Source organism: Gymnogyps californianus, chromosome 10, assembly GCF_018139145.2.
Source record: "Gymnogyps californianus isolate 813 chromosome 10, ASM1813914v2, whole genome shotgun sequence".
Classification (NCBI taxonomy): Eukaryota; Metazoa; Chordata; class Aves; order Accipitriformes; family Cathartidae; genus Gymnogyps; species Gymnogyps californianus.
Window position 1 is genome coordinate 7,039,873 of NC_059480.1, and position 25,193 is coordinate 7,065,065.

General features: G+C 36.7%; 1 protein-coding gene across 1 annotated transcript in view; it reads left to right on the top strand.

The window, feature by feature from the left end:
- The first annotated feature begins 12,138 nt into the window (after positions 1-12,138).
- The window catches only part of CLSTN2 (calsyntenin 2), a 195,810-nt gene continuing 182,755 nt past the window's right edge, over positions 12,139-25,193 (top strand). Inside the window, exon 1 of the mRNA XM_050902833.1 lies at positions 12,139-12,290. Within this exon, the coding sequence (XP_050758790.1) occupies positions 12,254-12,290 (37 nt within the window). The 5' untranslated portion in view covers positions 12,139-12,253. The remainder of the gene's footprint in view (positions 12,291-25,193) is intronic.

The window sequence follows — 25,193 nt, forward strand, 5'->3', positions numbered from 1 at the left end:
TGTAAAGCATTAAGAAAAGGCTGTTTGGATATTTCAGCATCTAATTGATTGTCCTTAAGATAGATACCATTCTTCTGTTTTAAGAAGTTTTCAAATTAGTTAAAAAGACATTTTTACATCATTTACTTTATAAAATATCTGTTTATAAAATGTCATGCGTGTCTCCATCTCCACTGTTTTTCTTTGGTGTGAGTTTTAGAGAATCACTTCCTATAACTGTATAACCTAGTTCTAATGTAACTGTGTTTTGTTTTGTTTGCTGTGTTTGTCCTGTTGTGTCATTCTGTAAGATGAGCTGTTTATCTGTCTTTCTGAAGAGCCTATGTTTTGAAGGCAAACTGCCTGGAATATTTTAATCAAATAGAAATGTAAATAGGAAAAAAAGCTATGCTAGTCTTTTTTTTTTTTTTTTTTTTTGCAACGTAAAAGTTAAAATCTCTTTTCTTAACCAGCATAATATTCAGTAACACAGTACATACCTTGAACATTAAGTCTTGTCTAGGTTTTCCAAAAGTAAATCTTGTACTTACAGGCATCTTACAATTAATTCCCTGATATTAGAACTATGGCTGTTGCATTCTGTGTTCTATCTGCAAGGGGAAAACCCAGGTATACCCCAAAGTTCCTGTCTGTTGACTGAGACATAATTTTCTCAGGAGCTTTGGGTCATTCTCAGTACAGTCAGTTAAATCTATTGAGGACTTTAAAGATGAGAAAGCTCTTGAATTTATCATTATTCAGAGAGAGACTTCTGGCAGTACAAAGCATTGGTGTGGCATGCTCTTAGTGCCCTGTGTAACTGAGCACGTCAACTTCACCGGGCTGACTTTTGAAGTGTCAGAATCTTTAAATGTCTTTATTTTTAGGCCTTTCAGTTGCGGGAACAGCTTGCTATCCTATTTGAAAGGTGTTGTATTTGCTGCTGGTCCACTGGGTCTCCACATGTTGTTTAGGATGTGGTGTTGTTTCTGAGGGGCAGAATAATAGTTCTTTCCCAAAGGTGGCACTGAGTTATAGTATTGCCTGTAAGCACTTCAGGTTGACAAGGCAATTCATGATTGAGATTTATTCTGCAAAGTGTGATTGCAAAAAAAGCACAGAAAACATCAGTGTTTTTTTTTCTTTTTGTGCAATTAAAAATGATGCTTCATGTAAATGCAAGAATTTCTGCCAATACCAGTGTCAAAGAACTCAGCCTGACATTAGGATATTTGTATGTCTACCTGAATTCCAATGTACTCTTCTTTTTTTTCCTCTTAATTTGAGCAGGGACTGGAGTATAGGTATCTCTTGCCCTTGTCCTCAAAGTGTCTATCATTTGATGACAAAATGCATCGCATTTGCAATTTCTGATCTGAGAAGATGAATTTTTCAGCAAATAAGCCAGTCAACAGGGAGATGCGAGAAATGTCCAGCCATGTTTCTAGGACATGATAATCTTGATCTTTCTCATAGTAGCAGTTTGCATTTCAATCAGCTTCTTTTAAAACTGGTAGTTGTTGAAGGCTATGATTTTGTTCAAGGCACAAGCTAAATTTCTGTGGGTTTTTTAAAAGCTCCCCACTGCAAGTAGAAGAGTCTAATTTCTTCTGCATATGTCGTGAGACTTGGTGAGTAACAGAGAAAGGTTCAAACAGATCCTGCCAGACACGCAACTAGCTAGATTTCATATTCTAAGATGGAGAGTAATAAGAGCATAGCCTATAGGCTTTGTAACAAGGACGTTGTCCTTGAGATGACGATTAGGACCTGGCTATTCTTGAAATTCTTATATTTATCTTGACTTCAGAGAATGGCATTTGCATAACTGCATTTGTTTAGAATAACTTTCTGAATTATATTGTTCATTTACTTTAGGTATATATTGTCCTAAGAGCCAAAGCATGTGTAAGAGGTGATGGCTGACAGAAGAGGAGAATTGCACTGGGAGACTGCTGAATAAGGGCTGGCTGGATGTTGTACTAAGCTATTTTTGGAAGGAAAACAGTTACTGAGCAATTAAAGATCTAATGCAGTATGGTAGGGAACTGAGTCATTTTAAAAACAGAGCTAAGTGTAAGCCATGCATATTAAGGACAGCAGCAAATACTCTTCCCTTGGTGCAATGAGAAAACCCTGTAAACCATTCCCTGGGACAGAAACTTTTGGATTCAGACCAGAATCAGATCCAGATTCAGAATCCATTCAGGGTACTATGGCTATTTTCTGACCTTTTTATCAGCTGTGGCTAAATATCATAGTCTAAAGCTTTGTTGGCATGACTTTTATAGGTGTGCTTTATTCAGACATATAATTACCTCTTAACTGTAACTATCTAAAGTAATTTCTTATGAATAGACTTAAATAATACTGTTCTTTATATTTTACTTTATATTTTACTTACTGTTCTTTCATGTTGTCTTATCTTTTAGATATTTTTTCTTTTGGTTATCCTTCACAATTTTTCTTAGCTCTTCCTGAAATTAATTGATACTAGTTGGGGAGTTGATTAGATTTTCCTTATGATTATGCAACTGTTTAATCTTTCTGGCAGCTGCTAGCCAACCCAATTGCTTATAAATTATAATGCATTATAAAGCCCTGGCTCAGAAACCTTTGCGTATTTTATATAGGAAAAAAAAAGAACATCATTTCTTCTGTATATAGTAAATAGCAAGGGTAGTTTCCCCTGAGGGCTCCCACTTATATGATAGTGGTTCACTGAATGTTTATATCTGATTTAGTAAATGGTTGGATGATAGCAATCAGGATGCTGACTGGTTGAGTAATGAGATTCTGATGACTACTAGCTCCCTGATGATAAGTGCTTCAAAACCATTAAGTGCTGTAAGATTCGTAACATGTGAAGAACGTAGAGAGCCCGTAGTATTTAAAAATTTTAGTAATTGTTTTTAATAGATTTTTTTTAATTATTCCAACAAATGAAGCTTAGTTTGCCTTCTAGTTTGTAAACTCTTGAGAATAAGGATTGTCTTTTTATTTGTGTTCTTCTCATCACTGATTAAGAAATAAGTAATAGGGTTTCTCTATGAATGCAGGGGGATCATGGCAAAATGGTGGTTAGCGTTGGCAAGCATTACTGCAGATGCACAAGCAACCCACGCATCACAAAACTATCACAGTAGTTGCATGTATTCTCTCAGATTTTTGTTTCTCTTAATGACCTTTCTGCAGAGTGGATACATTAATACAAACTTTTCCATATAGACGTGTTTTACAATGTTACCACAATTAAATATTCGATGCTATGCAGCTAGCCCTAGTGCTTGATTTATCTGTTCCTTTTTTATCAAAGTTTAGTCAATGAATACACAGTTTAAAAAAATCTTCTTAAAGAATAAATGGCAGAGATTGTGATTGCTATATATTCTGTTTATATATAATTCATTTTATCATTAGAATGCCATATCGTAACAACTAGTGAGAGCTAATTCCCTGTAATCTATTTTTTAGGTTTGCAACTGAATTTTTTACTACTTTCTTCATTTCTGCTAAGCCACACATTTTAATATCACATCTCTTGAATGTCAGGATCCTCCTTAATTTGCTAGACAGACTGTAAGAACAGAAACAAACTAAGTGAGAGAGACCACTGGTAGAGAAAATGCTGGCATTATAGTTTTTGTTTAAATATTAACTTTTGTCATTAAAATTATTTCATGCTTCTTAATTCAGCGAAATAGCTTTATGTGGTCTTATTAGGAACAGCTATTGTTTACAAGGACTGTCAGCTGCTTTTATGAACTCTTGAAGCCTTGCTGATGTAGCAGCAGACAAGTTCAGTGGAGTTTAATTAATTTTAAAAAAACAATTAAATTCCCTTTTATGAGATTATTAAATTAATATAAGTATTTAATTCATTTTAAGTTCACAAATTAATAAAAATAAAAGTGAGAAGATTAATGGGTTCCGCCATATTCCTAGACTTTATGACTTTACATTAAGCTGGGTAGTGAGCACTGAATGTCAAAATAACAGTACTTGAAATTAAAGCAGCAAAAAGGATGAACTACTGTGCTTTAGAAAAATGAGGCATATCAGCCTTTCTTTATTGAGCAGAGACATTTTAGAGTCCCAGAAATAAGTTGCATCACTTATGTTTGTGTTATGTGATGTTCGATTTTATGTGAATTATTTTTAAGGTAGCTAAAAATTAAGTCAGTTATCATATAACTACCCCTGTCTGTTCTGTCTTCAGAGCACCATTAACTACCAGTTCATTCCTTTCTTTCTGAAAAAATATTCTATAGGGTTCATACATGTACCATGTTCATGAGCTCAGAAGTCCATTTATGCCACGATACAGAGATTGAAGCTGAAGCCTAGCCCTCTTATTGAACACACTGTTAATGTCTTGGGATGCAGTCTGGGTCTGGACTGGAGTGAACCAACTGTTCAATAAATGAAGGGAGGGACTGTTTCACACTCATTTTTGTCCCTAAATGCAATAATGCCACAAGTGACTCAAGCTACTTGGCTCTGCAAACTGAAGGCTGAACATGAGCACAGCTATCAATGGCCTCTACTCCATTCAGTTGCCTGATTTTGCAGGCTGGCCTTTCTGATTGATGGCCCAGGACCAGTCTGGTTTTCATGGCTTCATGAAAAAATTAAAGTCAGAGGTTCTGTCAGATAGTTTGTTACACTCATGTACCTGTGTTGAGGATGATGGTATTAAATTAAACATTGCTGTCCTCTGGAAGCTGTCCTACTTGTGTGTCATGAAAAGAGATTGGAGTGCTAACAGCTTTTAGGGCTTCTGCATTGGCAGCTTATTGTTTAGGTGAGAGATTTCTGTGTGACCTTAGCAAAATATTGTTCTACGCTGCAGAAGGAGGAAGATAAACACTTCCTTGGTTCTTTTCCCGGGGCTCTGATAAATCTCACAGTGGATAAAGCTCCGAATCTGGTAGTAGTCTGGTGTTAGAGAGGTGAGCTAGACTTACTAACCTGGTGCTTTCAAGCCTGTAAGATGTTCCTCTACGCAATCTAACTTCTTTGGTAGAACTATTAGCTTGTGCTTCAGAGAAATGAAGAAGCAGAACATGGCATCTTTCATGTAGATGGCCCTAACTTTGTCTGGATACTCTATTCCTTCTTTTTGTGGAGACAGTATTATCTTTATGAAGTAAAGCTACCAAAAAACCTCTCCAGCTGCTCACACGTTCAGTGTTCATTTAGCTAGCTTTACAAAATGGATAATCTTTTATTAGGAATTACCAGAAAATCAAGCGATGAAGGCCAAACACCTGCAATATGATATAATGATGATATATGGGATAAAAGTTTCCCATTTCCCACTTAAAGTCTGTAGCTGGAGACTTGGAGATACTGGCTGGTTCAGCTCTATTTGAAGCATTAAAAGAGTTCTTCCCTCCCAGGAAAATCTTTCAGAAAGACTGCTGCTAGCAGTTCTCTGTATCGTTTGCGAGAGCAGGAGGCTTTACACTTAAATCTGACCTATATGTTTTTCCTGTCCTATTTTGCATTGAATACAGAGGATAGAGTTAAAAAATTAATAACAATAAAGAAAACTTGAGCCTAAAAGACCGAAAAGGAGCAGCCATATTTTTGGGAGACTCAGGCTACATAGTCCTTCCAGCTGAACAGTCGTAACCTGTTACTAACTGGCAATTCACCAGCTTGGAGTGATTTCTGTTGTTTGTGTGTGAATCAACTGCTTGTTCATAGGCAAAGACTGTATTAAAAAGTCATTGTTTGTAGAAATTGCAGGTAGGAGTATGGAGAGCATGCATTCTTCAAGGATAGTAGAGGCTACCTACACTGACAAACACTTTTAGGATTCAAGGGAGAAATAGCTGACCTCATTACCTCATCCCAGTCTACCCCTTCCTTTCCTTCAAGCATGCATTGGAGGACCAGTAGGTCTTCACTTGCCCACTTGCCATAATGCCAGATGTAGGACCCTCTGCTTTTTAGTGAAGCTTGGTGCAGATTTCTGTCATGCTGACTGCAAGTTCTCAAATAGCCCAGGTTATTTTCTGTGAATCCCGTTTTTGTATTTTGTAACCTTTAAGGATACTGTCATCCTGTTTCCAGTTAGCTTTATCACGATATTAATACTGTCAATTATCACCTGTCCTAATTTTGCTAATGTAACGTTTGGAGCTCACTAAAACATTAACACAGAGATCGTGTCGTACTTTTTCTTACAGGTTTTGACTTGGCCTATCAGCCTATAATCTTCATGATAAATCATCTGCCTGCTGTTGTCATTACACTCCTTCCCATTGTCTTATGATTTCTAATACTAGACCTGCCAGAAAAGAATAGAGAAAGGCAAAGAAATTGTGCTTCTGGAATGAAAGATTGTAAATTATAGATGTAACAGAAAGATAAAACAGAAAATAAACTTAAATAGGAGGAAAAATCAAGCAGAAAATAGAAAGATGCAATACAATGGTGAAGGGAAAATTATAGAGGGAAAAGATAAAACATTGATACCATTCTAAGTAGAGTTGTGGAAACCACTATGTTCCATTTTTTCTTTGATATAAAGCGAAGGATTTTTTTCTTTTGTTTTTATTGAGATAGATTTCATTGAGTATTACAATACTGTGCTCTTGTTCAGGCTGACATATTTCCAAGAGGACATCAGTTGAAAGCAAAGAAGAATAACAGAAAATGTTGTAGAAACTCCAGCAGTGAGGTCATTTAAGAGGTATTAATACTCTCACAAGTTTTTAGGCTGCTAGAATGTCTTCAAGTAGACCATGAATTAGGACTTACATTGAATCTAAATTCCCTTTTGTTTTTATGCAGTTGCAGCTTTCACTAACAGTACTAGTGGAGAAGCTGGAGTTTTTGTGAAGCAGCTTTAAACTGGCACTAGTACTAGCTTAATCTTTCACATGGAACAGATTTTTAGGATAAGGTATCCACTGTTTTATAACAGGTCCCACATCTCAGTGAACATGCTTGAAACATACTATATGAAATGGGCTGAAGTACAAAAGAAAAATAAAAGTAAGTGTTTGAATAGAATAACAAGGAGATGGAATGATAAAGGGTTTTATAAAATCTGGTAAGACCAACTCTTCCCCTCTCCCCTTTTTCACATGTAAACAGTCTTCTATCATAGTATAATAAAGATACTTGGATTACAGAACACTGTCCGTATGGTCCTACATCTCTCATTGACAAATGGCAGTGTATTTTAAGAATAGTGGATTTAGAGGACTTAAATATATTTCCTCCAGTTTTGGCTATACTACCGTTCTTCTCTTCTAAGAAGAACCACATGAACAAGTCATAGTTTCTAGGCTGCATCACTGTTTCCCAGGTAATAACACAGGAAATTGCAACATCAGTCACTAAGCCCTCCTTGGAGCCTGTGACAAGCAGTCAAATTGCCTTAAACCCCAGCTTTTTCAAAATAAAACATAATTGATGCAAAGGTACATATCAAGCAGAAGCAACAGATAACAAAACAGAAGTTTACATATCCAGGCCTATCTAAAGTGCATCTTTTGACTGTAGTGCATTCAAACAGCATCGCTGGCTTCCTGTAGCATTTTCTTACAACTCCTAAAGAGATTCATTTCCAAGCATCTTTACCCCCTCATTGTGTACTTTCTCTACAGAGGGATCTCTAGCAGTTTTATATTTGCTTTTATCAAGGTAAAGGCCTGGGAAGAGACCAGTTTGCTGCCCAAATAGGCAGCTAAATTATGGTTAATCTGCCTGTATTTAAGGTTTATCTCTTATAACACTTTATCTCTGTTATTGTTTTGATTGTTATTTGTATCTTCTACAAGGCTTGTTTGAATTAATTGTGCACCGACAGGCAGAACTGAAATGCATATTAGTGTCATAAAAAAATACAGATATCTACTCTTATTTCCTGAAACTTTTAAATAGAAATAATAATATGAAATATGTATTGCACTTAATGAATAATAAAAAAGGTCAAATAACCCAGTCAATATAAATAGGAGTCCTGAAGGTTTTTAGTGTTTGTGCCATCTTAGGTTATGTTTCTTGGCATGATTTGTAAACTGACCACAGCAAAATCGAGAAATTTCATGTCAGAAAAAATAAAAGCTATCTTAGTCATATCTTAAGCTGAAAATCACAAAGTCTTATGGGTTTAAATGAAATTTCACTCATTTTAATTTGAATGAGTAGTAAGATAGCCAGAGATGTCTAAATGCATTACAACTCCTGTTGACTTCCAGGAAGAATTTTGATCCTGAGGGACAGCAGCTTTTAAAAAAATTCAGTCCAGGTTCCTGTATAGCTTTGAAAATTTCAGCCTTTGTCTTTATAATGATGTTTCTACCAACACCATATTGGAAAGGCATCCATCTGAAAAGTTCCTATATCAAGTCATAAGAGTGAATCCAAATTTAGCTAATGCTACAAAAGTTTAGCTGGACCTTTTGAAGTGACCTTGTAACAACTCTACTATGTCTTTTGGAAACAGATTTAAAGCATGTTTTTTGTTCCATCTCTTTTGCAGTTAAAAGGTATGACTTTGGTTGCTTAAACCAAATTAAAATAATGACAATGTTTATTTTGAGTTGTAAGTGCAGAGAAAAGCAGGAATCTTTAGCTAGATACGACAGAATCCTGTTTCACATAGTACCCCATGATACCTGTGTTTTCTTTCCTCTACAAAGCATAGGAGAAGGGAGATAGTCCTTAAGCAAAGGGTTGTGAAAAATCCTAAACGAATTAAATGTATTTGTGTGGTCTGATCTATACTGTGCAGCTGCCACATTCGCAGTATATTAATTTAGACAGGTAGAACCTAGAAAGGCAAAGTTTGGGGCATGTGTTCAGCACAGCATTATTCCTCGCTAAATAAGTTGGAGCAAGGGTTAAAATAAGATCAATATTTTCTCCTGTTAGCTTTTCCACTTTCATTGGGAGTGTGTGTAAGCTTGTATTTGGTAGACCAAGGTAGGGATACAAACCTGATTCAGCGTTGGACTGAAAGAGAGAGATCTCGTCACAAAAGTACTGTGTTAACAGCTCAAGATTGCTTAATTTCTGTCAAATCATATTGGCAATTTCCTAGACTGGAGGTTCCTGTCAGATCATAAACCCTGCCACAGCCACACTCTGGCTTATCCTCCGAATACAAACGTGCTTCAGAGAATCAAAGCTCCAGGCCTTCTACGTGAAGGAAAGCATGGTGTCTCATGATGCTAAGCTACTGTAATGCTGCCAAGAGGCCAGAGAAATATAGAAAGAGTAGGAGCAATTATTTATTCCAGCTAAGAATTGGAGCATTCTGCATCTTCTAGAACACATGGAAATAATGATTGTCAAAGAATTGTCTAACTTTTGATGTTAGATGGCAAGGTTAAACTCCAACATTCAAGTTCTGCTTGAATGCTCTTGTAACTGAAAGTGTGTGCCAGGGAGTTAGTTACAGGTGTGCCTGCAGTTTTTTGTGTTCCTTTCAAGAACCAGTCTCACTGACCTTTAACCCTGGTGGTTGAGGGGTTTGGAGTTTTTTGGGGTTTGTTTTGTTTTGTTTTGGGGGGGGGTGGTGGGGTTGTGGATATAAACAGCTAAGTCACCAAACATTTCTAGGAGGAAAGCTTTTCATCTTGCCTAGAAGTCTGAACACCTAACATCTCTGATCACTGATGTAATAAATAATATTTTAAAGAGATTGCTAACATAGTTTTATCAGCTATTCAGTCTTATCAGCTATTCCATGTCTGAATTAAAGCATTTGCAAAAGCGAAAAGGGGAGAGCTACCTAGTCTTTGCATAAGGAATTGTGAGGGAGGAATACCTGTAAATAAGAGGTATTCCGGTGTTTTCAGATGTCTTAGTGTACATCCAAAAGGCATGTTTTTTCCTCAATAGAACATTTCTGAGTGTGGGATAAATCATTCCTGTGAAATCAGGTTAGCAGTAGGCAAAGGCAAATTAAGCTCCATCAGAGACTGAGGTATGTTCCTTCATACGTGCCAGAACTGTCTGCTCTATAGGCAATTCGTGGAAAACAGCTGACTTTCTATACTGCTTTACTTGTCATCTGAAGGACACCATGTGTATTTTAGAGATATTTTCTTCGCTTTGTATTCAAGCTAAATTCATTTAGCCACTGTACACAATGAATGCAAAGGTAAGAATTTACCCACCTTTAAAACTTCATTAAAAGTAGAGCTGTGGTGAGAGTTAGACATTATATCTGTACAAAATTGCTCTCTGTATAAAACCACAGATTTGTATAGCGAAAGTCAGTATTTTTTAGAGACGGGGAAAAAAATTTTGAGTATCATCTTTCCTGAGTTTCTGATGACTGCATTCAGACTATCACAATAAGGAAGGGGTGTGCATGTGTGAACAAACCTTTAGATACTGTTTTAACCACTAAAGATTCTTTCCTACAAACACACCTTTGTTGCCTACAGATAAGCATACATACATATTTGAGAATCCCTTCAGTCTGCTTGCAAAGATGAGTATAACTGTATTGAAAAATTAAAGCTGGTGAATGCTGTGAGGAATTTGTTGTGGAAGCACTGCAGAATGTGTTCTGTGCCAAAAGCACCAGTAACAAAATAGCACTTAGTCTGTGTGCAAAAGGGCAAGCACCCTGGAAGAATAAATGAAAAAAGAATTACATCTACACATTTATGATCATTTATATAGCAATAACACTGCTTTGACCAGCCAGTCATCTAACTAAAAAAGTCTAACATTAAAAGTGCCTAACTGCTCACCTGTTTCAGTTGCATTTAGCAAAGTGTTGCTGTGACGATGTAAAAGGCATTCCAGCTGTGATCACCTTGTGTTTTCCCTCTCACCCAACAAATTTCACTGAGTGGTAAGAAGTTAAAATATTACAAACATGAAGACTATTTAGAATATTTAGAATATTCAGGCTTCTTTTCCAAGAAGCCTGAATGAAATCATTGTAGTTCTAAAAAAAAAAAAAAAAAAAAAAAAATTCCAGTGTATGTTCCTTCTGGAAGCAGTAAGTAAAGCATACTTTGCTCTTTTCAGAGTAAACCAAAGATATGTGACACATGGATATTTGAGGAGTAAGAAATGAATTTAGTGCTTCCAGTTAGCTGTTAAGTATTTGTAGCAATCTATAAACTCTTTCTGACTTAAGAGTTGGAGAACCTCAACATTCACGGACTATATTGGCCTCCACGTAGCAAAATAGCTTTGTTTCCAGAGGGCTCCATGCCTGTCCTCAGTTCCGATTTACTTCCCAAGCTAATGGGACCCTTGGTTCATTCAAGCAGAAATATATGTTGGTTGAAGAATCTTTAACTTACATTCCCATCTCAGCACCTGTGATCTTTTCAGAAGCTGGTGCACCCCAGTGTGCCCACAGTAGGTTGGTTGTGGGGATTGGCCTTCAGTGTCAGCATGCTGCTGGTGGAGCTGAAGAAATTGGGGCACGTACTGCATCGCTTACATTGTGCACAGCCTAGAGCAGTTGCACTTCTTGTAGGACAGTTTTAGCCTGCCATTTCATGCTATCAAATATAATGGATATTGCAAAATGTGCGTGCTGAATTCTTAGTTCCTATTAATTTGGAAAAAAAATATTTAACCCCCTGCCCACTTGGAAATAACAAGGTTTATCTCTGTTATCTGAAGAACCATCACTAGTGGCTTTGCTGTAAAGCATTAGTGTAGCAAATGAAGCAAACAGAGCATTTATGTTAACTAAATTGATTGTAAAGTAATGCTTTCTTAATGTTTCATCTCACCTCTCTTCTGGGACTGACTGCTATTAAGTGTTCTGGTATTCATACATGTTTTCAGTGGAAATAAATGTGCCACAAAAGCTGTTTGTTCTGGAGAAGATTTTGCACTCAGCAGTACCAGGTGCAAATAAGACAGTGTCAGCTGGGTATTTCCAACAGACGAGGGCTCCTCCTCCTGCAGTGTGGGACACCTGGGCCCTAATGAGGCCAGGTGTGCTGGCTGGGCTGCCGGGCAGCTCAGGGAGTCTCCTCGTCCTCACAATGATGTAGCTGCCCTCAGCATTGTTTGAACCTGGGTTTCAGTGCACCACATTGAGCACAGGTGAGTCCTCGTGTATTTTCTAGACTTTTCTTCCTAATGTGGGAGGGTGTAGGAGGAGAGTTGGGGAGGAGCAGTCCCAGGACTCTGAGTGTGGGGCAAGTGCTGGCTACCCCACAGCACCCCAGGGGCTCACTGGCTCCATTTGCTGGTTGGAGGCAAGGCATCCTCTCTGGGCATTGGGGCACCTTGCACTGACCTGGAGCCGAGTGTTTCGTGCTTAATGCTTGTGCCAGCAGACGTTCCTGTTCAGCCAGGCTGTGAGTATGCTGGGGAGACTGGGCTGGGGGGCAAGAAGCAGGTTAGCTGCTGTGTGGCCCATGCCTCTGTGGGGAGCCTTCTTTGCTGAAGACCCTGAACTGTGTTAGCTTTGTGTGAAGGTAAAGCTCAGGATGGATGTTTGTCCTCAGCATTTCCCCTGAACCTGTCTTTTAATCTGCTGTTTTACTGGATTGTTTCCCCATAAAAATGCAGGAGAAAATCAGACCTACTACATTATCCTAGCAGTACTAAGAACCTGTGAGAAAAACTACCATTGCGTTTCAGGGAGCTTTAATTGAACATTATTATGTGGTCATTTTAAGGACAAGAGAAGGCTGTTATCCTTAGAAGATGAGAAAGCAGTCAGTAGTAATATGTTAAGTACAAAGAGAATGAAAGGGTAAAAGTTAGGGGAATGTATTTTTTCTTGGGTTTTTTTTTCCTCAGTAATTTAATGTGTGTCAGTTATGTTTTTTTTTTTTTTAAATCTTATTTTTGCGTTTAGGTTGTTGAAAAGGGGAGAAGGGAGTGCTTTTTGGAAAAAACAGCACTGCTGTATCATAGTAATGTTTTGTAGGTTATGAGAAAGTTTAATTTTAAAAGTTTCATGGGGGTTTTTTTACTGACTTTTGCTGCAATTTCCTAAAGCTGTTATTAAAATGGATGAAGTGCTATATCTGAACCTTTGAATTGCTTCAAAGGGAAATGTGTCATAACTTTGCACTTTCTGCAAGCTTTTCTTCATCTTGCCAGCCCTAGGTTATGGATGAACATACTTTAAGAACAACTGTGTGGTGGATTTTAAATACTTTCATCTTTAATTGGAGGAGGAGGGAGAACTGTTTAAAATGGTCATAAAATTTTTAATGTAATTTGCAGCCCATTTAGTACATTGATTTAGGCAACAACAGAAGCACAGATTCAACTATGTAGGGTGCTAAGTGACTGGAGTTTCCACACTGGGATGTTGAACCAGAAGCCTGTCATGAATGCTGGAATATTTGGCTTTCACACCTACCTAGAGAAATTCTCTTTGTAGTTTCACATGGCCTTAATTTTGGTGCTCTTGTGATACAAATAATATGTAACAGTATTAATGTTGAAATATTTACCTCGCACGAAATTAGGAGGTACCCTGGAGTGCTCTGTGATAATTCTTGTGCTTATAGTGAAGGTACGTGTTGGCTTCATGGGATGCTGCAATTGTTTGTGAAGAACTTGATCGACAACATTGTTAGACTGTGATCTAGTTTGTGTTTTCCTTCACCAACCAAATTCAAAGCTGGCAAATGTGTGTGTGTAAAACAATAAGCTTTGGCATTCTTTGATCAACACTTAACCAAAGTTCAGGCAAATACATTTCACAGTCTGAACACTTGAATGTATTTTACTTGGCTTTTTTCCTCAGTACCCATACTCATCTGCAGTGATAAGCATGAGTAAATATCAGCATTTGATGTCTATTAAAACAAAGGAAGTGGACAGAAATTTAATATTAAAGCTTGCAGTCTAAGACTTTTCTCTATTGCTAACTGCAGCATTTGTTGTTGTGGTTGACCACCTTACATTCCCAGACCTATAGCTTGTGGTTCTTGGTTTACATGACTACACCTGACATTTTGTCTTATGGATTTCTCATCACTGTACTTCAGTAATGAAAACTGATAACTTTAGAAGAGCAAGCTCTTGCTGCTCTGCACTTTGACGTTCCTTTTGACTATTTGTTTCAATCTTGGTTTTTTTCCGAAATATGATGGCCTGCTATTTGTGTTGAGGCTTATGCAGGATAAACATAAGACATGCTCTGCTACATACTCTGAATAATCTGACAACTGCTTATAGGTTTTTTTGAACACTGGGAATTTTGTAGTCCATGGTGTTGATCAGAAAAGTTTACATGGTAAATGGAGTGTATTCAGTGCAATGTTTCCCTTTAGAGTCTGCAGACAGGCAGTAGCACAGTAGCTCATTGATTTTTCAAGATGTGGTATGACAGAAGTTAGAGCCATCCCAGGATCCTTCAAAAATTTCACAAAATTGAATTTTGCAGCATTTCTGATGAGGAGCGAGATTCCTTCTTCCAAGAAAATTGAAGCAGCCAAGTGTCAGGAACAGGAACATGGGAGAGTTGGGCATGTTGTTGTGCTGCTGCAGAGGAAAGGGTAGTTAGTGTCTGTTGCCTGAGAAGCGCTGTATCCCCAAATGCTCACTGTCCCCTTACTTGGACTCACCCTTTCTTTTACAACTGGGAACCTGATATCCCTGAACTCTGGCATGGGCTAAGCAAGCTCCCCTAAGTAATGGTTCAGTTTGTCTGCGGCATAAGTTTTCTCTGGTTAAAATCAACAAAGTGTGCTTTAGAAACTTTTGTCAGCATGAATGAACCTGGCAGAAATCACCTTGGCTTCACCCTGCTGTTACGTGGAAAAATCCCATCTGTGTTGGAGCTTGTGAGACATGCTGGAGAAGGACTTGGAGAAGAACCCAAACACCAGTAGCAGGCTTTCTTCTCCCCCAGTCATGGCAGCAATAAGGTTGGTGAAGGAAAATAGGAAGAAAATATTTGCATTTTGTCAGTTAGCAGTTAGAGAGATTTAGCAAGCTTTACCAGTAGTTAGAGGGATACATATTAAAAATGAAGCCCAGAGCCTTCCTTTAAGAAACCTTAGTATGTGCAAGCAGCACAGCATCTGGCTTATCAAGTGAATAATAGCCAAAAAAAGGACAGATGCTTTGCTTTGGGTAGCAGGTGATCTGCTTTGCTTCTCTGTGATTAGCTGGGTGTCAGAGTGGACAGAATATTTGAATGAGAGAAGAATGGGAGGAACTGTTCAGAAGCAGCAAAAACTATAGCAAATTTTCTGTACTGAAGAAGTGACTGAGTGAAGTGTGAGGTAAAACTCAATAAATGGAAGTGAAAGGAAAACAGGTATTTAGATTGGTGTAAGCAAATACATAATTTGAACTGGGGAAGAATAAAAAGTGGAATCTTCATGAAGGAGGAGATAGAAGAAAAGCAATAAAATATAGCAAGTTGCCAAGTTTTTAAAACATTTATTGGCAATTTTATTTTTATAATGTGCAATAAACTGTAATCATGTTTGTAGTCTCTGGAGTTGTGGAGGATTTGAGCACAACAAGTGTGGTAGCAAATGCTTTTTTCATTTAGGTGGTGGGTATCTTTCCCTGAATCCTGTTCTGTAAATTAACCCTGGCACTACTTTAAGAAAAAACTCACCTTGAAAAATAGGAAGGTTAACACAGGATGGAGTTTTAGGTTTAATTCTGCTGTACATAAGTGTGTTTTACGGAGTCCTAATGGAATACATAAAACTAATCGTCTCAGTCATTCAGTTAATTATTTTATTTGTAACCTACCACTTTTAATATACTTCTCTGCTAAAAGTACAGTGCTAATATCAGGAGACAGTGTAAGAGGTATTCTTTATCTATAAATTTTTAATCATTGATTTTAATGCTTTATTATTAATCTCACAGACAGTAAACATTGGACATGAAAATTAAGATGCTCCTATAGTACTTCAGAAAATACTTCATTGACAAGAAAATATGTGTATGGGCAAATTATATACCTTAGTCAAACACTTTAGGTTCTTTTCCAAAGAATGGATAACCGATGCTTAATTTTGTACTTGTGAGAGCTGTTACAAATGTAAAATATATAACAAAACAATTAACAAGAATCCCAGAAATGTAATGGTTTGTCTATTGTATGTTTAAATTAGGTGCAAAAGCAGCTCCTTAATAGTAAAAATAGGTTCCCTGAAGGCTCTTTATGTCTTTATGTGTTTAGTTATTTTTCAAGCCTTATTGATCTGAACAGAGATATACAAACATATTGTCTGTTCTCTTTGAGGTATAGTACAAAATTACCCGTATAATTCATAGTATGCTATGCAGTGTTTTAAAATTAGGCAGAAACATTTACAAATCATCTTTGGAACAATTTGCATTCATTGAATTACTAATAATATTTTATATAAATACTTAACATGGTGGTATGCTGTGAGTTGGGTGCTAGTGGCTTCCCAGTGTTGCAGAGGGGAATGGGGTTACATATGTCACCTCTGGGGTTTTTGCTTGGTTTTAGGGTAAGGGATAAATGGTACGGGGGATCATAAAGTACCTATTTCCAACCCTAGTGTTTCTGCACATACCTCTACATTTATGTGTACCCTGTACATGCTTCAAGTATCTGATATAGACATTTATAGATGCATTCTGTTTTGAAGTCCTGGGGCAAAATTTCACCAGGAAAACTATATGTTCACTGATAATATTATCATCCACTTATTGGTTATAACTGAATCTGAACATACAGTGTTATGTAATCTGTGGGTTTCAAGCCTTTCTGGTTTCGCAATAGAACCTCATTACTTTGTTAGTTTTTGCTGTCATGGGAATCTGTCATATGAACACAAATAAAATTCAGACTTCTGCTGCACTTAATCAGTGCTGAATTTTGCAAGGATGTGGATCGTAGGCCAATTAAGCTCGGTTTGCCTACCATGTCACTGCAATTTTGGAAACTTCTTTTAACTACTTTGGAGAGTATGTACTGTTAAATAGATGTTTGTGTTTATCCCAGAGGTGGCTGCATTTCAGTGAAATGTAACATGATGCTGGCGTAGTCCTTAATGATCTCTTAGAAATACTTTGCTGCATAGTCTAACTTGTTTAAGATGATGTGAAAGATGCCTAAGGTAAAGCATCCTGTCGTCCCAAGTAGCATTTATTTATTGCGTCCTCCTGCATCTCAGTTTTACTGTTTTAAATTCTAAAACTTAGTTACAGGTCAGAATTAAAACTGAAAAAACAAAGGTATATAAGCTTGAATTTTTGTATTCCTTTTAAAAATGTGTTATCTGTTCCTTGAAATATGCATTACTGCATGCACTTCATGCTATGAATTTACAGTAGTTGTGGCTGTATGTTGCCAAAATAGCTAGTAAAGTATATGCTGTTAATATATGGGGTAAAATAAGCAAATATTACGGACATATCTGACTTCTACAGTACAAGAGAACTGAATTTTGTCTGTCCTTAAGGATGGAGTGACACCTGCAAACATAACATATCAGTGGGGATGTTTTTAAAATTCTTTATAGTATCTCTTCTAGATGTCTTCAAGTATAGTCTTACTTGTGTGTCAAGTGTTGGTAAACAATGTTGAAATGAGTATTGGTACTGTAAGTGTTGAGTTTATCTGTAAACCCAATAGAAATCTTACGGGGGGAAAAAAAAAAATCAATGTTTTGTAACTGTGTTGTAAAAAGCTTATAAAAGGATGTTTATGCAGAAGAGCAGTTTTTAAAATGTCAGTATCTTTAACGATTTTCTAGTGGCATGAGTGCTGCATATTTCAATCCATGGAGCAAAAGACATGACCTCTTCTGTCCAGCTTGCTTGTCTTGTAGCACTTGGAAAATCAGTTTGATGTTGGCATTTTATGCACCAGCACATCTCTTTGTTTTTAGGATTTTTTTTTTTCCTTTGTGACAACATCAAAACTTTGGGTGAAGTCAACTTATTTTTGCCAAGCTATAGTTTTTGAGGACTCCCCTCCCTCTGCCAAATGCAGAAAGGGGGATATAAACATTTTCCTGCATGCACATTTGGCATGTTCCACTGAATAACTGGCATCCCTAGGAATGGTTCCAAATTTTATACTAACTTTAAAGCAGATTCTGTAGAACTGAAGATATTTTCACACACATTAAATGGAATGCATACATTTAAAATTTTTTTAGGTCAGGTGGAAATCTTCATATTGTTTTCAGTGGCAGCGTGTTTCCTGGTTTTATTCTGTTTTTCCCGTTTCCTATTTTTTCTCTTGTCTTATGTGAATATGAAATTCACATTATTATTTTATTTTTAATTGGAAATTAATTCCAGGTTGACTGTATTCCAAATTTATGAAATGAAATTATTTGAAATTAAATGAATGAAAGCATCTTGAAGCTGAAACTCCAGTTATGTACAAACTGCCTCTGAATGTTAGTTAAACCTTAATGATAATAGTATCATTGGGGATGTAGTTCTATCATAGAATGCTTTAACAACCACATTTTTCAACAAGGGAAGCTTCAACCATAAAGCAGGACCAATCAGAGAAAAAGGCTCAAAGAGGGTTTGAGAGGTAGTTTTCAGCTAAGCCTAAAGAGAGAAGACACCTGTTCTGCGCTTCCATTATACTAGACATGGAAAAGTAGATTTTGCAATGCACAAAAGAACAGGAAAAATGCTTTGAGGATCAGAACATTAGGAGATAAAGATGTTATTCATTGTATCCTGTCAATATTTGATTTTTATGCCTCCAAATAGATGTAGACTGTTATGTCTTCATTTTACTAGTAACTTAGTTGTGATCCTAATTTGTTTACTATTTTCAAGTTCTTCATGAATAAATCAATCTGTATGTCTTCTGTGACAAGAAAAAAAAAGGCAGTGGACACTTAGATTGTTTTCTACTTAAATACATGTTGCAATCTCCTTTTGTGTGACAAAAACTATTCACTTTTAACTATTTTTATTACTATGTGATAATAAGCCCTATAACAGAATTGACGCACTTCCTTAAAGGAGATGTATCATATCTTTCTTGCAGTATCTGGTGGAATAAAGATTTTCTTTTTTCTTCAATTTTATCAGTTTGACCCTGAACCTAGAGACAGTCTGAATAGATGGGGTTAGAAGAATGTTTAGGCCAAGTTCTCAGAATCTGAAAGTGACAGGTATGAAAGGGAAGGTCAGTGGTCTTTTTGGCAGAAGAAATAGGTGATGTTATTGTACACACTGTGAGCATACTTTCAACATTCTGTGCTTAGTTGTATTTTATATCAGAGGAAAGCATTCAGCTAAATGCTTGCTGCTACAAAAGACTTGTATTCTTGCTCATATCTCTGCAGATGGGAGCACCATTATGAGTTCACAGAATGGTTTTCTGAGTTGAAATAACTCTGCAGCACTAAAATAAATACTTGGGGTTTTGATGTTCATGAACTTAAAGTAGGTACAATTATCAGCCTTCAAAAAGCACATTTATCAAACTGATAAAGAATTTGATGTTGGCCCTTATTTGAATCAAACATTAAAAACTAGAAGTGTGACTCATTTTTCCTTGCACATTTGACACTGGCTAAGGACAGAAGGCCAAGAAATAGGAAAGCATTAATTTTCAAGGCAACATGTTCTCTAGAAGGCTCCATCTTGTGAGTATCTTCGAGGATTCATCCCAGTGTACTTAGTGCCCATCTTGCAAGATGAAGCTTTGCATTTCACCAAGTCTTTTTTCCAAAACAATGCAGAAAGCATAACTTTTTTTCCCTCGTCTCAGAATCTTCCCGTATGCTATTTAGAAGTCACAATGTTATATCCATTGAAACATATCTTTAAGCTGTGGGTGTAAGAATTCTGGAAATTAGATCAGGGATGTTGATAATAGGCTTTGGATGATTTAAGAGAGAATGTCAGAATAGAATGTTGCAACGGGATAATGTCCTGCCGCTGCTAGATGCATGTCTTAGCATCCCCTTGGCATTCATAGGAAATAAATGTTGAGGTGAAGCTGACACATTTGTTTCCAAAATGGGAGTCATTTATCCTGCTAAAGCATTGTATTCCAGGGACTCTATTTCCATTACACCGAACAGTTGATGATGGAAGATGCTGTCATTTGATGGATATTGATATTGTAGAATGACAGTTGATCTTCATGTGACTTTTATGCAAAATATGCATATGTAGTTAGAATAAGAGAAATGTTGTTTCCTAATTGTCTTGGATGACAGCTCTGCATTTTGCTTTTAGCCATTCAAAATTACTTTATCGTAATACAGTAAATTTAAAATTTTATGTATTTGTCACATTGATTGAAGTACAGTTAGAAGCATCAAAGTTTTGTCATTTAATGGGTAACAAAAATATTTAATATAACTGTAGCATGTAATAGAGATGTTCTGTCGCTTAATGTAGTAGTGGCTTCCAGTAGTTCACAAATAGCTTGAGCACCGACTTGCAGCTGAAAAATTATAGCAAAGTCAGGGTTGCACTTCAGCCTATGTGAGTTCTGAATCTGATTTCAGAGCTGGACAGGCCATATTCAGCTATATAATATTAAATGATCTCCTAGTCCAGGTGTGGTCTACATGCTTGTGTCACTGATGTCTGAAGGTAACAGAAGGTAACTCAGTGTAATTTCTGTCCCAAGGAAAATCACAGGTTGAGTCCTCTTGGAAAAACATTTCTGGGTACTTGAAGGAGAAGAGGTGATTGGGAACAGTCAGCATGGGTTTATCAGGAGTAAATCATGCCTCACCAACCTGATTAACTTCTATGGTAAAATAACTTGATTTGTGGACAAGGGGAGAGCAATGGATGTCATTTACCTTGACTTTAGCAAGGTATTCAGCATTGTTTCTCACAATACACCTGTATCCAAGTTAGTGTGCTGCAGTCTGGATGGATGGACAAATAGGTGGGTATGGCCAGGCTCAGAGCGCAGCGGTCAATTCATGCTATTCTATCTGGGTAAAGTACGAAAGGGAGTATTGCCAGTGTCTGACCTGGGACCTATCCTCTTTAACATCCATAGCAGTAATCTGGTGGAGATCAATGAGTGCACTCGCATGGAGTTTGCAGATGAAACCAAATTGGAGGAACCAGTCATTATGCTCAAAGGCAGGGCTGTCATTCAGAGGGACCTAGACAGGCTATAGTTTCATACCATGGATAACTTTCAAAAAGACACATCTAATTCTACATTTTACAAAAGAGGGATGTTGTATGTAGGCGGTGGCCTACAGGACTTGTACAGTTAGTTTAATTTTTTCTTTAAAGAATATATTGTCAGGTGGAAGGCCAGGCATGCATGTACCACTCTGCCATACCACTCATTCAAGAAAACTAAGAAATCTTGTAGGATTCCTTTTCAGAAATATACTCTGATTAAATATTGCACATGTGAAAATTCTTCTTTACATTCTAAAAGGCTTAAAATAATACATAAGTTTGATAGTATACAAATTGCTTTAGAAAGTCTACTTTTCAACATTCAGTGTAATATACTGAAGGCAAGACAACTTCAAAAAATAATTATTCACTGAAAGCATATGGTACTGCTTACCTTATAATGTTCTCCTAATTAACATAACTGTAAAAAGATGACTATTGAAATTTAGATAGTAACTCTGATTGTTAAAATCCTAATTGCAGCAGTGTTAACAACTGCAGTGTGGTAATACTCTTTTATTATTAGTTCCACATCTGAGAATCAGTTCATTCACTTTCAAGGCATTTACACACCAATTTCCATGCACTTTTTTGGAAGTGAATGTGTGTAATGACTAATGAGCCAGCTAAAGCATTTATGCAAGATGACTGTTGCTATTAGGAGAAAATGGAATATCCATTTCCAGTTTAAGGTTCTGGAATATAGTGAGTTTAGGAAAATAAACTAGGTAACCTGGTTTAAATGTGTAGATGTTTAAAAATAATTTACACAGTGCTGCGTTAGAGAAACAGCATTGTTTTGAAGGGAGAAACACTGAATACAAATACAATTACAGATTAAGAGAGTTGCAGGTAGCCTGCTTATGACACTAACCAGCTAAGCATGGTTTGCAGTGTCAAGTATACAGGCTTTTGGCCAGTTTAATCCCAAGGCTAGTACAAGATTACGGATATTTTAAATTAATTCTAAAGATACAGGGAAAGAAGGAATAACAGTTTGTAACAACAACCAGCTTGATATATCTTGAGATGGTAACAACCGTTCCTTGTAGGGATGGTTGGTGAGGGAGAGTTAAAAGAGACAGTTATTTGAGAAGGACTGGAGCTATTACTGGAGTCAAGCCTACCTCTTTTATGAGGAAACAAGACAAATGCAGGTAAGGGGAGAAGAAAACAACAGTAAAAGAGAAAAAAAAAAATCCTTTTTTTTTTTTTTTCAGTCAGACTTTTACTGTAATACTACTGCTGGAGAAACATGGGCTCAGCTCACAGTCTTATCAGAAATTTTGTGATCTGACAAACTGGAATTAATGTCTAACTGTTTAGGTCAATGCTCTTGACTGCCTCATTGGTCACAGGCTCAGAGCAGTGTTGTGAAAGATGGTCTTGTTTGGATAAACCTGACACTTGCTAAACAAAAGGCAAATAAAGGATAAAAGGAAAGAGAATAGGTAGAGAAAGAAAAAGGACAAAGAAGGGAAGGTAAACCAAACTGATATTTTTAGGTCTTTCTGACTTCAAATTGAGATGAATATGTAATCTATTCACACAAGCTGTTTTGATCAGGACAGTAAAAATTCAAGGGTGTTATGAAGAATCCAAGGAGACTGGGGGAGTGGCAGCTATGCTGATAAGGCTTTCCAAAGGATTCTAAAAAGAATTAATATGTAAATTGCTATATGCCATCTTTGCAGATTGGGGTCCAATGTTGGACCTAAATCATAGATGCCAATTTCAGATTCCATGCTCTTCTGTTTAACATTGTTTCTGTGGTTTTGTCTACGTGGTACCTTCCTTGCTTCCAGTTGATATAACTTATGTGAATTTTAATAATTTTGAATATGTTTCTGTGGTAATTACTGTTATAAAGATTCCATAGGAAAAGATACCAGAGGAAAACTGATGACTGAATTGGTTGAAACAAAAATATCAGTTTTATTTTTTAATTTAAAATTAAAATTTTGCTGAGGTACAGAGTGATGATATTGGAGGACAGCTGACAGCAAAGATTAATTTTACTTTGGAGTTTTTGGTGATAAATTCCTATATTATTGAAGAATTGGCATCACTGGGGTAGCACCTGGCTATTCAGTGGATATATTTGGTAACATGTGATTAACAAAGAAGATGTACCTTTTGTTGGTATCTACAGTGCCCCCTCCCCAACATAAACTCTTCCTTTCTCTTCATTTTCTCAATCTCAGTAATTATCATTTTGTAAGATCCTTTATTCTCAACTCTAGTGCCACTGAAGAGCAGACAGTATTTAATGACCTTCTGCATCAGCAGTTTCATCTCTTGAGAAATTAAAATTGATTTGTTTTGTCTTTGATATGGAAAATCTAAAGCAGACCTTTTCTTCCTAACTTGTGTAATAGTAGCACCTGCAGTCAGGAAAGATTGGGGAAGAGGACAAAAGTTCACAGATACATTGCAGAGTTAAGGCTACTTTAAAATAAACTATGTTAACTAAAACATGGTCAAAAAAAAAAAAAAAGAAACCCCACCAACCCCACCCCCCCCACCCCCCATCACTAGATAGTTTAAAATATGTCCCTGGAAAGAATGAACACTTTTTGTCATCTCTGTAATTTTGCAGGGGTTATGTCTGTGTAAAGAAAAAAAAAATTGTTTTCATATGACTTTTTGTTGTCCTGTGTATTTCATAGGACCTAATTCCTGTTTATTTTTACCCATCCTATCTTGGAAAACTGCCAGGTTAACCTATAGGTATAAGAAACATTATGCTCCCTTAAAGGATAAATTAGCATTTGACCTCAAACACTCTACTATTTTCTGTGATAGACTGCAACTTTCAGTTTATTATTTTAACAGATCAATAGATACATTAATTCTAAGAGGAAGCTCAGACTCTCTGCCTGAAGTTAAATTTGCCAGTTTTTTTAATTAGTTTTATTCTCCCATAAGGTTGAAATTTCTTTAGGAGAATCAAAGACAGGAAAGTAATTCACTGGAGAAAAAGCAAATGATGCAGAAAATGCCAATATCAATTTCCTAAACAAGTCATAACTTGAATGCCAAGAATCTTGTTTCCGGCACTAACTCTAATAATATGAGTAATCTAAGGCACTGATCGGAAGGCACATTTTACAAACTTGTGATTTAACTTAAAAAGATGACTGAGGTAAATTAAACCTTGCTGAGCTGTGTGAGATAATGTCTTGAAGAAAAAGACGACCTTTACTCTAGAGGAAGTAATGTTGCTTGTAGCGTAATTTGTATTTTAAAGGCATTACCAACAAGGTGGATGGCCAAGTGCTGAATATTTAGGGACATTTCCAGTTGTGTTTCTATACTGCATAGTATATTTGAAGTTGGATGGAATCTCAAAACAGGCTTTTAAAATGAAGAAACTAGTTAACACAAAATAAAAATTCCTTTGTGTCTTCCACCTCAACCACTTCATACATTTTTAGAATGCATAATCCATCGCATTTTGTGGATCTAGCTGGAAATTGGGTGGCTATAATAACTTGTGGCTCAGTGGTAGAAGAATGAATGTAAAAATACTGAAGCTAATGTTGATTTCTTCAAAGACAGATGGAGAGTGTATATGAAGACAAATGTAAGGTTTCAGGTTAGCCTAAACCAATTTTTTTGTCTGCTTATCTTCTACAAACTTCACTTCTCTGTACCTTAAGAAACACTGGAAATTAAACTTTTGTTGCTGTGTAGGCTAATCTTGTGGAAAAGTGTATCTGCAGTCTTTAACCTGAATTGGCTTCTCCACAGAATGAGGAAGTGCCGTCTTCTGAGGCTCATTGACAAGAGTAGAATGTGGGCACAGTTAGCTGAATATTTTGGTGGTGTTCCTAAAAGGGGTGAAATAGCTTTGAAGAAGATTAAGATACCATTGGAAATAGATTGCTGGTGTAATTCATGAAAAGGAGGAATTCCCCAATGACAAAAAAGGTGGGGGAAAGAGATTTTCTTACTGTGTGTTAACATTTTGGAGCTTTAGGGTATTATCTGGCATAAATAGTACTTCCAATAACACAACTCACTCACTGTGCCTGCCTTCCCCCACCCTGAATTACTTCACCATTTAGTCCTACCTACATTTTTATCTGCTCTAGCTGAAATCCAGGAAATGAGAAACGTTGCAAATCAGAATTTTTTCTCCTTTTAGT